Genomic DNA, 17,509 nt, shown 5'->3' with positions numbered 1-17,509 from the left:
TTAAAGGCTTCTTATTTACTATTACAATAATGAAATGAACACACAATAGTACAACTATATATGAAGCAAGAGATATGAAAAATTGGTGAACCATTTGTTGAGCTTGTATATGATGCGTACTAATTTTATTTATATTTTAAAGGAGAAATTAATAGAGGAGAAATTAAATAAAAACGTACATTAGTCTAATTGGTTAAAAAATTAGAGCATTGGACAATAAATTTTTTTTTTTCTTCTTAATAGCCTAGTTAGGTGACCTAATGATTTTGTATACATAATCTATCCAACTTGACCCAAAGTGTATCTGTGCAGATGCACAAGTATATTAGAAAAATTATTTGGTACCATAGGCACATGTAGTTCAACACATAAGGAAGTTTACAGATAAATAATGAGCCATCTTTAGAAATCACTTTTGATCATTTGGTACCATGGAATGCAGAGAAACTGATAAAAATGTAAAGGAAAAAAATTTGGTACCTTCAACTTCAAAATTTGAACTATAACAGCAACTGGAGATTCAACCTTTGTCACAATAACAACAGCTAGAGAATATCTACATATATATAAAAGTCTTAACCATTCACCTACCATTCATATTCAAGATTGAAATCAATGTCACCTATCATTCAAATGGCATCCACCTAATAAAAATTGCATCCGAGAATAAATGCCATCTACCCACCAACCATTCAACCATTGAACTAATAAAGTCCAACATAATAAAGGTCCAATAGAATATTAATAAAAGTCCAAATAATAAGTCCAACATACTCAATATTAATAAAAGAAAAAAAATAATGAGTCCAACACAACAATCCACAATTAATAATAAAAGTCTTAATAAAGATCTTAAACATGAAATAATTAGGAAATTCATAAACATCCAACTTCAGAAACAATTAGCCGTGATAACTTGTGGTGGTCTTCTCCATCTCAATCTCCAACTTCAGAAACCTCAACTGAACTTCATCCGTAGGAAGAGTCATGAAGCACTCACGACACTTGTCTCTTAAGAACAATCTAGCAGCCCATACATATAGCTCATCATCCGGGGACACACTAGGGATGCTTTCCAACTTCGCCAAACATTCTGCAACTGAAGGATATCTTGATGAGGTTTGTGTTGAAGTTACTGAAAACGACTCAACTACATTGATTATACGATCAAGTGTCTTGTTAAGTAGAGCTGCACCGGTAAATTTCTTCTTTGTCTTGCTCTTGGTTGATGAACCATCAGTGTTTGATGGATGTTTTTTGTTTAAATCTGAAGGATGAACTACCTCCAAATCAACATCATTATGAAATTCAGCATCATGTGGGGTATGAAATTCCTCCAGAGTCTCATCAGTGTGAGGCATAACCCCTGAGTTAGGGGTGTGTGCCCATTCTCCTGTACCAGCTACATCTGAGAATAGTATGTTTAAGTCTTCAATGAATTGCAACGGCATACGCCAAAATTTAGCAGCATCAGGATACCTCTGCAACAATTACAAAGGAAAATTTAATAATTTCAAATAACAAAATTTGGTCTGTTTAAATAAAAACAAATAGAATATGTACATTAAGCAATTCACTTACCTCTAATTTCTTGGTCCACCACTCATCAAATGCAGATATAGGTCCAGTCAATGTATCACGGCCTAAGCCTATCTAACCCCTTAACAGATTATTCCATAAAAGCCAATCTTTTTTCAACACATCCCAATGATTTTTCATTTGTATTCGTTGGTATGCTTTTCCAATCATACTTTTAAACTTAGTTATCACATTTTCCCACTCGACCTTATCTAAGTGTGTACCAGGTTTGTGTCCAACCTTCACTTGCTTAACACAAAGCTTAATAGAAATTTCATTTGATTTTGCATCCCAGTGAGCTTTAACGGATGGTACTTGACTTGATTTTCCCTTGTTCTTCCTATTTTCAGGTTGTGTTTCCTCTTGGTTACTCATTCTATGAAAGAAAAAAATTCTTTAAAACAAACTCATTCATCATTGCTTGCATTACAACAGTTAGATTAGTACAAAATAGCCATAGATGGCAACTACGCTAGACATATCAACATTCATTGGATACAAAGCTTAGTACAATTGTTCATGGTAAACTATATTAGCACAAAAACATTAGGTATCTCTAAACGACACCTATCATCATTTGAAGAGTAATGCAATTGACATAACAATACAAATTGTGAGCAGACCCACAAGCAGCTGCTTCATGAAAGCATTGGATTGCTCAAGCATTTGGTTCTTCACTTTTAGTCCTATAGTCTCCATATTTTGATTTTGATCAAGCATTCTCTCATTCCTCAGCCTCTCTACCATCGTCACAGATTTTTGGGTACCCCACCTCCAAAATTGACAATTTCTTTCCTCACAAATGAAATATAGTCTCCCTTTAGATGGCTGGTCAGACTTGGTAACCCTTATGGCAGCTTTTAGCCCACAATCACATTTCAAACCCTTATACCTCAAGTCGAAGGTCTCAGCACTAGAATAATAGTTACTAAAGGATGACATGCCTTTGCATTAATTAGGAAGAATTGAATCCAAATCCTCTAAAATTGATTGGGAATTTAATTGTAAATATATTGCACTTAAGAAGTATTGATTGAATAAAATGTTTCTAACATATTAACAATTCGTTTGCCACAATTTCTTTTGACACCATCTGATATATCCCCAATCAAGTCCGTATCCAAACGATATATTGCAACTAAAGGTGTAAACTTCAAAATTTATATTAATATGACCAAAAAAAAAAAAAATTGTAAATTGTTACACATAGATTAACTAGCAACATGACTTGTCCAAAGCTGGCACAAGAAATACAGGTCTTTGTGGACAATACATTATCTTTAAGTAAATGAAGCCTTATGTTAATTAATTGTTATTGCTCAATACATTATCTTCAAGCAAATGTTGCTTTACTTCCAATTATCTGAAATGATTTTCAGACACAGATGTTTTGTCCCTCTATTTATTCCATCACCAGCCTTATGCTATTTTTTTTTACTTGTATCACTGGCTGCTGCTTTATTAAGCCTCATCTCTTCCTACTTTACACAAAAGTAATCCTTTATTTTGCTCTGGTATGAGGCGTCTAATAGTGGAAAGTGTGAAGCCTGCAACCCACTCCTATTATAGGACTAGTGAGAGGAACTCTGGTATAACTTGGCAAACAGTGTACTGTTCCATAGTCGACTCAAAGGTGGCATTGTTTGTGTGGAAGGTGCTTGATCAAATCTTGATCTTTGATAAATTATTAGGAGCCGGTTTATTCTTGATTTTTCTTGCATTAAAAACCGATATGATGATTCAGTAAACTATCTTTTACTTCATTACCCTGTGGGCTATGAAACATGAGGGGTATTGTGGAAAAACCTAAAAACAAAAAAACTACAATATGGATACGGCTAGGCCGATAAATTTTTTATTTTTGTAATTTATAATTAAAGGATCCGACCTACAAAAGAAATAGAAGAATTACAAAACAAAGAATGATTTGTAACAATCAAATAACAATTCAAAAAAAAACATCAAACAATATGAAAGTAACAATAAATTGTACTCCAGCATATGAACTCTAAAATAAAATCTAATTGTTTCTTTCTTTTTCTTTTTCTTAGATTTTAAATTTATTAGTTTTTATTTCATGTAATTTTGATTGTGCATAATAACAGGAAGAAAATGAATTGTTTCTTTAACAAAAAAAAATATCGAAAAGAGGGGAATCGAAGTAAGAAGAGAGAGTGAGAGAGAGAGAGGGACGAATAGAAAGAAGAGGAAATGATAAAGAATCTTACCTGAATACTGTGGCTGAGAAAAAAAAAAGAAACAAAAAAGATGATGAAAATTGGAGAAGAAGAAGAAAGCGGAGAGAGGAATAGAGAGTGTGATCTGATCTTTGTCTGTGTAAACCCTAACTTGATGTGTATATACATATAACAAACAAAGGGCATGAAATCTTACCTTTTTGGTGCAGATCAACGGAAAACAGGGAGGACAGGAGTTCGATTGGCTAATCTTGGAGATGTGGAGGAGTTTGATCGGCTGATTTTGGAGATGTGGAGAATCGTCGTCGGTCGCCACAGAGGAAATGAGAAGATGAGAGGAGAGTGTGAGAAGAGAAGAGCGTGCTAGGGAAACATAGAAGAGGGTTTATATAGTGGCAATTCTGTAATTGTTGAAGTTTTAGAGGGGCATTTAAGTCATTTCATCCCTCTAACCAGCTACGCGCATAAGTTGCTTGAATTAAGCATCACCCACGCAGCTTTGGAATTTAAGCAGAAAATAGCTTTAAATAAGCTATAATCTGATAATTTAAGTTGCACCTGATGGGTCGTTGAACACACCAAAATTAAATACTAAACTATACCAAATTCTATCAGAATAATGGCAAGTCCAGGTATCAATCCACAGGGACTATTGTGAAATTAAACTAATTTAATTGTCAAATTCCTAAATTAATTTTGATAAAAAGATTGGTTGTTTATAACATAATTTAATAACGAATAAATTAAACTAAGGAATTAAATTATCAATAATAAACGAAATTGAGTTTACTGAATTAGGGAAAAATCCTAGGGTAGAGAATTCACCACTAACCACATAATTAGGGTTTCCAATTGAAATTAATTATGCTATGGTTTGACCGGATTAATGCTTTGCAACTACAAGCTCAAAGCATTTACAAGAAGATCATCACATTCAATGTACGAGCACGAACCATCTCAAGTAATACGAATCGTTCACTCTAAACTAGGGTAGTGATACGACTCGTTCCTCGTAGCATGGTTCGTCCCATACCTTGAATGTGAAGGAATAGAAAACTCATGTATGGATAATATTCAACAATCACAGAAAGTCAAATATTTGAAAAGATAATGAAAATTATATAAAAGAATTTCTAAAACACCATACAATGGTTCAAACCTTTACATAATATAAAATCAAAAAAAGAAAAATCTATTACATGGCTAGGGTTTCTTCAAAACCCTAGAAAAGGAGACTAGCCACTCATGGAGGAGTGGGAGGAGGTAGATGGAGAAGAAACCACCACGGGAGACATCTTGGAGCTTCTTGTTTTTTCCTCTTTTTCAAACCCTAGCCTCTCTCTTTAGGTCAAAACAATTTCAGAACCCTAATCCAGCCTTTTACTTGCCTTTTTATACTTCCAATCTCGTCCAAACAGGTTTAAAACGTCGGTTTGACTTTCCCAGGAAAAGTCAACGCACGTGCGGGAAAGTCAACGTACGTGCGGAAAAAAGTCAACGCACGTGCGGGAAAGCCAACTCTGCCCAAATTCTGTCCTTTTGCTCATTTTATGCTCCAACGATGTACAACCTGATTGACACTCAACACACATAAAATATACAGTTTGACCAGCAAGTGAAGTTAAGAGATTCTAATTAACGGCCTCAATGACATACATTTCGGCCTTAATCACATCCCCCAACTTACTACTTGCTAGTCCTCAAGCAAGTAAAATAAAATAAAATAAAACAAAATCTGTCTATTTCCTCTTTCATGGGAAAACGGTTGCATTTAGCATATGCAACAAGCCTTTAAACCACAAGGTTACCCCAAGTGGACGAGTAAAGTCTCGTGAGGGTTTCCAGAAATGATACCCACAAACATTAACATATTCATATATACTCAACAACAAATGACCACACTACTCCACCTAACAATCAACTTATGTGCCACTATAGTGTGATATTTAGACATCATGAGTCATTAAAGGCACAGTGGACAAGCATGAAGGAACCTATTGAGTCAAAACCACAATTCAGTTAATACAAAAGTAAAGTTCCCTATACTTGTGCATGCTAGTAGACAAGTCATGAGTACCCTCGGTGTAAAGTGCAATCTCCATATTAGTTAACTATCCACTATAATAGCCCAGTGTAACTCATAATATCACCCATCATATACAGAAAAACTAACCTGTTGCAGCCAAGATTTTCAAAAGTTTTTTTTTTTAAAATGAATGTGCAATGTCCTGATCCATTAAGCTTTTTAATCAACCCATGTAACAAGCATTGGGCCAATGACTCCCAAACCAGACGGTTTTAGAGCATTAGGTGTAGAGACACCCCTACGGGCTTAATAACTCGAGTTGAAAAGGTTACGAATCTGAACAAGTCATTCTTTTTATTTTTCCTTAACTGTGCAATGTCCATGTCCCTTAAGCTTTCTAATTAACCCATGTAACAAGCATTGGACCAATGACTCCCAAACCAGACGGTTTTAGGGCATTAGGTGTAGAGACACCCTTACGGGCTTAATAACTCGAGTTAAAAAGGCTATGGACCCAAACTAGTCAAGCGATTTTTTTTTTTTTTTTTTTTTTTTTTTTTTTTTTTTTTTTAAGAATCTTGGCTTCTCATTGATTCTTTTTTGCAACGCTAGCTATTATCAATGATGTACACCAGGGATTATAATAAAAAGATCACTGCTATGATAGTGTGTTCATGTGAATTAAGGCATACTCATGACAAGTGTACTAATACCACAAACATAGACAACTCTCCTCGTGCAAACATGGCATGCAAGTATCTACCCAATAAATCCTTTTCATACAAGTCTACTATGCTCTCTAATTAACATATGCAAATGTCATTACTGTACTAGCAAAAAGTCACATCAGGTGAAGTAATGCAATCAAGTGAAAACAGGTATAAGCATGAATTATGAGCCAAATAGGAATGCACAAAAGAAAATATAACCCTCATCCCCCAACTTGAATATGACATTGTCCTCAATGGAAAAGTAAAGAGAAATGAGAGAAAATTACCAGAATTGTTGGTGCACATCTAGGTAGGCAGAGAGTAACATATACACACTTCACTCTTTTTTTTTTTTTGAAGAAAAGAAAAAAAAATGAAAAATAAGAAGGAAAATAAAAATAAAGATAAAAAGAGAAAAGCAGTATACAGGCGGGTACTACGGAGAAGCCGGTGGTGGTGGTGGTGGGAAATGCTGGGCAAACAAGGCTTGCATCAAAGCGCGCGTCTCGAAGGCGTTATCCTGACCCTGTTGCTGGATGGCGAGGTTGTCGGCGTATAGCTGATCGAAGCGCGCCTGAGAATAGTCGCGATGAGCCTGAAAATCCGTGCGCAACTCCATGAGACTCTGGTGGTGATCACGAAGAGTACGGTGGACCTGATCGACAGAGTGCTGAAGTTGTAAGTACTCCTCGCGAGTCATGTAGAGTGGGTTCCCTTGGGGAGGCACGGGGGGAACAGGATGAGCTGGGTGGTCATGTACGGGGTCCTGGGCCTCATCAACAGGGGCACCTACCGGCTGCGGGATGCAAGATATGCTGTGCTGCCATTCCCGCTGGCCGAATGTCGGATACCCTCTATCAATCTCCTCATCCTCAGCAATGGGGAGGTGGTTCAACTCAAACACAAGTGTCAACAAATTGGCGAATGGTAGTGGCCAAGTCAGGTTCTGCATAGAAGTAGGCCGAACTACCTCACGTAGAAATTTCTGCAAATGCAGCAAAATGAAATCCTCAAGCGGGACCTGATAACCAAGCTGATACCTGTGTAAAACCCGCACAAACTCCATACGGCGCTCAACTCGATGCCCAAGTGGAAGGACATTCTTATGGACCACAGAATCAAAGAAAAGCAAGCGGCTAGGTAGCTTGCTCCGCCGCAAGCATGTGAAACTGGGGTCACCGTGGGCTCCCGGGAAGTATTGCTGGATGAGGCGATGTATGGGTTGGCGATCCTCAACTTCCGGGAAAGGCTGATATTCCGGTTTGGCAAAAAACTCTAACACTGTGGCAATCATGGCTGAGGTGATGTGGACAACATGACCATCAATGTTAGAGAGCAGTCCAACCGTGGTGGGTGTCTCATGCAGGTTCTGGTAGAATCGTCGTACCAGACGAGGATAAGTGGGCGCGGTCACAACGCAAATGCCCAACTGTTGCCGGAGTCGGAACTGCTCAATAGCCCAAGTAGTGTCCTCGTCACGCTGGAAAAATGGCAGGTTGAACTGCGTGAGCTTGTGAAGAGGGCGTGAAGACCACTCCGGCCGTGGCAGGTCACCTGGTGGTGGTGGCGAGGATGGTGGTGACGGTGGTGGTGGTGGTGCCGAAGAGGATGCACCCCTGGCCTTTTTGGAGGCCCGAGCAGAGACACGGCGACTCATATCCTGTACACACCAACAATAAATACAGATACCCGTGAAACCAGCATGAGAATCAAATAAAATATGAAAGCACAAATTTGCCCACTAATGTACCACATGCAATTCCCAATTTTTTTTTATTATATGTAAAAACGAAATTAATTAAATAAATGAAGTAAAATGTCATTAAATTAAATTAACTAAACTATAAAATAAACTAAACTAAACTATAAAATAACTAAACTACCAAATAGACTAAAGTATAGAGTAAAACAACCAAAACTAAACCCTCTTTTTTTTTTTTTTTTTTTTTTTTGGAAGAGAAGAAAATTAAATAAAACTTCAGAAAATAAAATAAAAGAAAATGAACTAAACTACTTAGAAAGTATATGAACAATGACATCATAGAATAAGATAAAAATAAAATCACTAACTACACAAGTATAAGAAAAAAATAAAAATAAAACCAAATTTTACTAACTAATTAAATTAACCAGAATCACTACGAAGCAATTTAAACTAAACAAATATAACAAATAAAAAAAAGACTAAATTAGGATTAGTGTTAGTACCAATATTTATGAGGTTTTTTTTTTTTTTCCCTGCACGTGCGCCATAAAGGGCCGCACGTGCGGCGCTCATCTTTCTCATGTGCCGAGTTTGGTTATGGTTTTCTCTTCTTTTTTTTTTTTGAACAAACTAACAAACATGCATTCTACAACTAAAAGAGCACAAATAAAATTAAAAAAAAATAATAATAAATCATAATGACCACTAAAAATACTAAAAAGAAATAAATCAGTCATGGCTAAACATTTTTTTTTTTTTACATGAACACTAGATCAAGATAAAAAATAAAAAAATAAAAAATAAAAAATAAATAAATAAAAATCAAAAACTCTACAAATTGATTCCTACCTTCACAAATCTACGCAAAAGAAAGAAAAGAAGAAAAAGAAAAACTTACCTTGAAAAAGTGGAGAAAGAGAGAAAAAGAATGGAGGTTCGCCGGAAAAAATGGTGGTCGCCGGAGTTTCGCCGGACGGAGAGGGAAGTGATGCCGGCGGTGAGACGATGGTAGTGAGGAAGAAGAGAGAAAAAGAAAAGGGAAGAAGAAGAAGAAGAAGGTGGGTTTGTGGGGTTAAGAGAGAGAGAGAGAGAGAGAGAGAGAGAGAAATCTGAGAGTGAGAGTGATTGGGAGAGAGTGAGTTGTGTTTGATAAGGGGTTTTTTTTTTTTTTTGTACGAAAATTAAAAAAAATTAGTAAATGAAAATAAAAATAATAAGAAAACAAAACAAAATTAATTTGTTTTTTTTTTTTTGAAATTTCTCCGCCCCGCACGTGTGGGAGTCAAGGCCGCACGTGCGGCGATTCCATCCCCCGCGCTTTTTTTTTTTTTTTAAATTTTCTTCGTCCCGCACGTGCGGGAGTCAAGCCGCACGTGTGGCTGGTGAACGCACGCCCCTCTGCACCTGCTTATTTAGCAGAGTGCAACCGTGATTTTGCCAAATTTTCCCGCACGTGCGGGGCCCAGGCCGCACGTGCGGCGATTTCAACTCCGCGTTTTTTTTTTTTTTTTTTTGAAAATTGGCGTCCCGCACGTGCGGGAGTCAAGCCGCACGTGCGGCTGGTCAACGAACGCCCTTCCGCACCTGCTTATTTAGCAGAGTGCAAGGCTGGTTTTGCCAAATTTTCTCGCACGTGCGGGGCCCAAGCCGCACGTGCGGCGATTTCTTTTTTTTGTTTTTGTTTTTTTATCTTTTTTTTTATATATTATTTATTTAAAATTGATCAAGTATAAACACAGAAAATAAACATAAAAGCATGCTTTTAAACACTGAGAATAAACATTTCTACCTTTAATTGACATCCGGAATAAATATAGCACAAAACAACATACGGAATGCCCATTAAAGGTATAATCTTCACGTGAAAATTACGAGTACTACTTTTCTCCCTAACTGTATTTGTAACTTTCCCTATTCTCCAACAGGGTGACAGACTAGGTTGATTTGGTATCCAGAATCGAGGCGCATAAAGCTACCTCAATCTATGGGGCTGCCATACAGAGTTCAAGCCGAGGTAGTTTTGAAGCAATCTCCACACCCCTGGGTATTTAAATCAGACTTTAGTCTCGGAAATCCCAAACCTTTGTGTTCTAGGCTTTGCCATTCGAACTCTAGTTTCCACCGTCTCAGTTGGTCTCCTAGGAACTCACTACAAACACGGTTAGGTGGCTATACCAGACCGTCAGATGCCGTTCGGGCGCGGCAAACACCAAAGGAATTACACCTTTAGAGGATTTAAAGTCTCCTAGACGCCAGTAAAGCATAACGAGAACAAAGAAAAACAAAATAGCATAGAAGGGAAAGAAAAGAGAACAAGAAATCAATTTATCAATCATAGTAAAATGGGTCTATCAAAGCAATGGACTCAATCATATCCCTATTCCCAATCCCCTCTATATATGGTTTCAATCTTTGGCCATTCACTTTGAAAGTGTGGCCAGTTTTTGGATCTCGCACCTTAACGGCACCATGACTAAATGCCTCAACAACCTCAAAGGGGCCATCCCATCTTGATCTTAGCTTACCCGGAAAGAGTCTTAATTTTGAATTAAAAAGCCACACTTTTTGGTCGGGTTCAAAAGATTTTCTATTAATGTGCTTGTCATGGAATTCCTTAGTCCGAGCTTTAAAAACTCTCGAACTCTCATATGCATCGTTCCGGATTTCCTCCAGCTCATTGAGTTGCAATTTTCGGTTGAGCCGAGCCGCGGCCATATCGAAGTTAAACTTCTTTATGGCCCACAATGCTCGATGCTCAAGTTCAACCGGGAGATGACAAGCTTTGCCAAACACCGCCCTATATGGTGACATCCCAATGGGTGTCTTATAAGCAGTGCGGTAAGCCCATAATGCATCAATTAACCGTTGTGACCAATCTTTCCTATCTGGTCTCACTGTTTTCTCAATTATGTGCTTTACCTCCCTATTTGAGACTTCTACTTGGCCACTAGTTTGAAGGTGGTATGGAGTGCCAACTTTATGGGTGATAGAGTATTTCTTAACTACCGACTCAAAGAACCGGTTACAAAAATGTGTACCCTGATCACTAATTATGGCTCTAGGAAACCCAAAACGACTAAAGATATTTTCATGCAAAAATTTGATTACCACTCTATGATCGTTTGTTTGGGTAGCTATTGCCTCCACCCACTTAGACACATAATCTACTGCCAAGAGAATGTACTCAAACCCGAACGACGATGGGAAAGGGCCGATAAAATCAATTCCCCAAACATCAAATATTTCTACCACAAGAATAAGGGACATTGGCATCATGTCACGGCGAGATATCGAACCCATTTGCTGACAGCGCAAACAAGTTCTACAAAATTGATGGGCATCTTTAAAAATTGTGGGCCAATAAAACCCGCTTTGTAAAATCTTGGCGGCCGTTTTATGCCCACTAAAATGACCGCCACATGCAGAAGAATGACAAAATGTAAGAATGCTATGCACCTCACTCTCCGGCACACACCGTCGGATCACTTGGTCGGAGCAATATTTAAACAACCCTGGATCCTCCCAAAAGTAATACCTGACCTGTGAAAAGAATCGGTCTTTGTCTTGCTTAGACCAATTCTGCGGAGTTTGCCCAATGGCCAAGTAATTCACAATATGTGCAAACCACGGGGGGCTCGCTTGTGATAGCTCAAAAAGTTGTTCGTCCGGAAACGAATCATGCAAAATAAGAGGGTCGCTATTATACTCAATGAGGATTCGGGAGAGATGATCCGCCACCACATTCTCAGATCCTTTCTTATCACGGATCTCTAAATCAAATTCCTGAAGCAACAAAATCCATCTAATCAACCTAGGTTTGGTCTCTTTCTTAGATAGTAAATACCGCAAAGCGGCATGATCAGTGAAGACTATGACCTTGGAACTTAGGAGATAAGACCGGAATTTGTCTAAGGCAAAGACCACAGCTAGCAACTTTTTCTCGGTAGTAGTGTAATTCAATTGAGCATCCGAGAGAGTGCGACTAGCATAATATATAGCAAATGGTGCCTTATTGACCCTTTGGCCCAACACAGCCCCGACAGCATAATCGGAGGCATCACACATGATTCCAAAGGGAAGAGACCAATCTGGTGATTTCATGATTGGGGCGGTGGTCAAGGCCATTCTTAGTGTTTCGAATGCCTTTAAGCATGCTTCATCAAAGACAAAAGGCGCGTCCTTAACTAGTAAACTACACAAAGGACGTGATATCTTACTAAAGTCTTTGATGAACCTACGGTAAAAACCTGCGTGCCCTAGGAAAGACCTAATTTGACGCACGGAATTGAGTGGAGGAAGGCCTGCAATGAGGTCGACCTTAGCCTTGTCAACTTCTATACCTCGAGGGGACACAATGTGTCCCAACACTATACCCTCACGAACCATAAAATGGCTCTTTTCCCAACTCAAGATTAGGTTTGCCTCAGTACATCGTTCTAACACTCTAGTCAAGTTCCTAAGGCATTCCTCAAAAGACGGTCCAAACACCAAAAAGACATCCATAAAAACCTCTAAGAATTTCTCCACCATGTCGGAGAAAATAGCCATCATACACCGTTGAAAGGTCGCCGATGCATTACACAGCCCAAAGGGCATGCGCCTGTAAGCAAAAGTGCCAAAAGGGCATGTGAATGTGGTCTTTTCCTGGTCAGCGGGGTACACTGGGACTTGATTATACCCCGAATAGCCATCAAGAAAACAATAGAAACCCTGCCCCGCTAACCGCTCTAGGATTTGGTCAATGAAAGGTAAGGAAAAATGGTCCTTCCTAGTCGAGGAATTTAGTCTCCTATAATCAATGCACACTCGCCACCCAGTAGTGGTTCGTGTGGGGACTAACTCTCCTCCTTCATTCTCAACAACAGTGATGCCCGATTTCTTGGGCACTACTTGTGTGGGACTCACCCACTTGCTATCTGAGATGGGGTATATAATACCCGCATCCAATAATTTCAAAACCTCCTTCTTCACCACTTCTTTCATATTAGGATTCAATCTCCGTTGCATTTCGCGAGAAGGTTTGGAGTCCTCCTCTAGGTGTATATAATTCATGCACACGGAGGGATCTATCCCTTTCAAATCAGCCACTGACCACCTTATAGCACTTCGATGTGCCACGAGAACACTCATTAACTGACTCTCTTGCGCTGCAGTCACGTCAGATGCAATGATGACCGCTAAAGTATCTTGGGGCCCTAAAAATGCATACTTGAGTGTGGCCGGAAGTGGCTTCAACTCAAGTGTAGGTGGTGTGACCAAAGATGGTGTGGCAGGCTCCTCGACAGAGGAGGAAGTGACTCAAACCGGCCTTTCCATGGAGGAAAATCCGGTGTAGAAGTAGAATTAAGCAAGACATTCACCTCCTCAACTGACCCATCTATATCAAAATTTTCAAACCCGAAATGAGCTAGACAAGCCTCCAAAGGGTCCTCTACAAGAATGGAGGGAAAAACCTCCTCAACAATCTCATCCACAACATCCACTAATAAGCACTCCTCTCTCTCATGAGGTTGTTGTGATGCTTGGAAAACATTAAGTTTCACTTGCATGTTACCAAATGAAACTTCCATAACCCCGGTCCGACAATTAATGCATGCATTGGCCGTAGCCAAAAAAGGTTGACCCAAAATCACCGTCGAACTGGCTACCGGTTCCATATCTAAAACCAAAAAGTCAACAGGGAAGTAGAACCTATCAACCTTAACTAGCACATCCTCAATCATGCCTCGTGGCACTTTGAGGGACCGGTCAGCCAACTGAAAAGTAACAGTAGTGGGCTTCAACTCGCCAAGCCCAAATTCCTCGTACACAGAGTACGGCAACAAATTAACACTAGCTCCTAAATCCAATAAGGCCCTATCAATGAAGTGGTCCCCTATAATGCATGCAATGGTTGGGGCACCCGGGTCCTTAAGCTTAGGAGGTGTGTCATTCAACAAGATGGAGCTTACTTGCTCCGTGAGTAGGACCTTTTGGGACATATGTGTCCTAGATTTACGCTTTTGCGTACAAAGGTCCTTCAGAAATTTGGCATATGATGGTACTTGCTTAATCGCCTCTAACAGGGGGAGGTTGATTTTTACTTGTTTAAAGACATCCATCATTGCCTCCATAGATGCCGCCTTCTTATTAAAAGGGGACGGTGTATCGAGGCACTGGGGAAAGGGTGCCTTAGGCACATATGGTGCCTTGGGCTCAAATGAAGTGTTAGGGACTAAGTCATCCCTCTTAAATGTTTCCCCCTCACCCTTATTCTCCCTAGGTGAACCACCGTGGTCACCCTTCCTAACTCTAGTTGCATCAGACGCAATTGACTGAGGCTCTAACTCCCTACCACTTCTTAAAGCAACCACCGCCTGCACTTGCTCATGTTGCTTACCATTCCCACCCGAACTCTCTGCCCCGTATTGTCCCTTAGGGTTGGCCACAGTTTGACTTGGTAATTTTCCCTCCTCTCTTCGATTCATGTTATTAGCCATTTGACCCAATTGGACCTCTAGCTTGGCAATAGAGTGAGTATGGGAGTGAACTACCGGTGCTAACCCCTTAAGTTCTGCGAGAACTTCCAAAACCTGAGTCTCAAAGGCAGAGTTGCCCTGAGGAACAGGCGGGGGTCGTGGTTGCCGGTACGGTCGTGGGGGTCGATAAGGTTGCGGTGGTCGGTAGGATGATTGGTTGGCAAAATTATTGAAATTCTGCCTTGGTGGTGGCGGATTGTAAGAAGTGCTTTGTGAAGGGGGTCTCCATGAGAAATTAGGGTGATTTCTCCATCCCGGATTGTATGTGTTGGAGTATGGATCATTACTCGGGTTGGAGAATCCTTGAGCCGCATTCACATGCTCTTGGACTAACTCCGGAAATTATGATGCCGAAGGGCACTCACTCAAATCATGAGCAGGGCTCGTGCAAATAACACATGCCTCGTGAAATTGAGGCTGTTCTTGCTGGGTAGGGGCATGTCCCGTAGCTAATAATTGGTCCATCTTACGGGACAGTGCCTCTACTTGTTGTGCTAACTCTAGGTTTTGCCCGACCTCATAAATGCCCCCTCTTTTCGGGGCTCCAACTACGGGTTGCCGGACTTGCCGGGCTGCGGATGCATGGTGAAGGGAATTATCACTTAGGTTCTCAAACAATTGCCATGCCTCGGCATCATTTTTAGACATAAATGTCCCACCACAGGACGAATCCACCATTTGGCGGTGCGGCTCAGTTAAGCCATAATAAAATGTTTGAACAAGTTGCCAATTAGGCACTTGGTGGTGAGGACACTGTTGGAGAAGGTCTTTAAGTCTTTCCCACGTCTCATGGAATTGCTCACCATCCATTTGAGCAAAGTCTGTGATGGCTCGCCTAAGCTGGTTGGTTTTACTTATGGGAAAGTACTTCTCCAAGAACCGTTGCTGTAATTGGTCCCAAGTTGTGATTGAATTAGCAGGTAAAGAATTTAGCCAGTGTTTGGCTTTATCCTTTAACGAGAATGGAAACAATCGCAACATTAAGGCCTCATTTGTGAAATTCTGGATCCTCACTGTCGAGCAAATTTCCAGAAATTCATTCAAATGCTTATAAGGGTCATCATGAGTTAGTCCATGGAATGATGGGAGCATTTGTATAGTGCTGGACTTAATCTCATAATGAGCAGCAGTGGTATTGGGTAATTGGATGCATGATGGTGATGTATATGCGGTGGGTGTAAAATAATCCTTAAGTGTCCGGTTAGGCTCATTCGGGACATTAGGATCTGCCATCTCTAATGGCTCAATGAATGAATATTCAAGCCTAGGAATACGAGCAGAGGTCCTAAGTCTCCTAAGGGTCCTTTCTAGTTCAAGGTCCAAACTCCACAATTCAAGGCGACAAGAACGACGCCCGTGCATACACTACCCAAACACACACAACAAGTTCCGACTCTGTGCACTAAATATGAAAGCAAAATACCAAAGGAAGAAATACTCACAGCGGTTTAACGAAAACGCTTTACTCGTCTTACGGATGGTTGACGTGTAGACGTTGTCTCCAACCTCTGTTTGAGCTTTGACTTCCGTTTTAGCACTTTGGTGCTTTGCTTGTGAGTATTTGCTTCTGTTTACTCACTTTAGCGCTGCGGTTTTTTATTTTATTTTTAAAGCTCGGTTGTGCTCCGCTTGCACTTCAGTGATAGCTCCAATTTCAAACGCTCTGCACACTTAGCAACACCAAAAGCATAAAATCCTAAACTAAAAATTAAAATAAGAATGTAACTTTAAATTAAATAATTTCGCCAGAAGTCCCCAGCAACGGCGCCAAAATTTGATGGGTCGTTGAACACACCAAAATTAAATACTAAACTATACCAAATTCTATCAGAATAATGGCAAGTCCAGGTATCAATCCACATGGACTATTGTGAAATTAAACTAATTTAATTGTCAAATTCCTAAATTAATTTTGATAAAAAGATTGGTTGTTTATAACCTAATTTAATAATGAATAAATTAAACTAAGGAATTAAATTATCAATAATAAACGAAATTGAGTTTACTGAATTAGGGAAAAATCCTAGGGTAGAGAATTCACCACTAACCACATAATTAGGGTTTCCAATTGAAATTAATTATGCTATGGTTTGAACGGATTAATGTTTCGCAACTACAAGCTCAAAGCATTTAACAAGAAGATCATCACATTCAATGTACGAGCACGAACCATCTTAAGTAATACGAATCGTTCACTCTAAACTAGGGTAGTGATACGACTCGTTCCTCATAGCATGGTTCGTCCCATACCTTGAATGTGAAGGAATAGAAAACTCATGTATGGATAATATTCAACAATCACAGAAAGTCAAATATTTGAAAAGATAATGAAAATTATATAAAAGAATTTCTAAAACACCATACAATGGTTTAAACCTTTACATAATATAAAATCAAAAAAAAAAAACCTATTACATGGCTAGGGTTTCTTCAAAACCCTAGAAAAGGAGACTAGCCATTCATGGAGGAGTGGGAGGAGGTAGATGGAGAAGAAACCACCATGGGAGACATCTTGGAGCTTCTTGCTTCTTCCTCTTTTTCAAACCCTAGCCTCTCTCTTTAGGTCAAAATAATTTCAGAACCCTAATTCAGCCTTTTACTTGCCTTTTTATACTTCCAATCTCGTCCAAACAGGTTTAAAACGTCGGTTTGACTTTCCCAGAAAAAGTCAAGACACGTGCGGAAAAGTCAACGCACGTGCGGAAAAAGTCAACGCACGTGCGAGAAAGTCAACTCTGCCCAAATTCTGTCTTTTTGCTCATTTTATGCTCCAA

General features: G+C 39.5%; 1 protein-coding gene across 1 annotated transcript; it reads right to left on the bottom strand.

The window, feature by feature from the left end:
• Window positions 1–902: 902 nt before the first annotated feature.
• LOC145800406 (uncharacterized) lies at window positions 903–2,325 on the bottom strand. The gene is made up of 3 exons (XM_082890077.1): window positions 2,202–2,325; window positions 1,582–1,649; window positions 903–1,481 (listed from the first exon to the last, which is right to left on the bottom strand). Exons 1-3 carry the CDS (start codon window positions 2,323–2,325, stop codon window positions 903–905), a joined length of 771 nt encoding a protein of 256 aa, XP_082746203.1.
• Between the last annotated feature and the right edge of the window lie 15,184 nt (window positions 2,326–17,509).

The sequence above is a fragment of the Camellia sinensis genome, chromosome 10 (assembly GCF_055761805.1).
Source record: "Camellia sinensis isolate YWXY chromosome 10, ASM5576180v1, whole genome shotgun sequence".
NCBI classification, from domain to species: Eukaryota; Viridiplantae; Streptophyta; class Magnoliopsida; order Ericales; family Theaceae; genus Camellia; species Camellia sinensis.
This window is presented reverse-complemented; position numbering and strand designations above follow the sequence as displayed.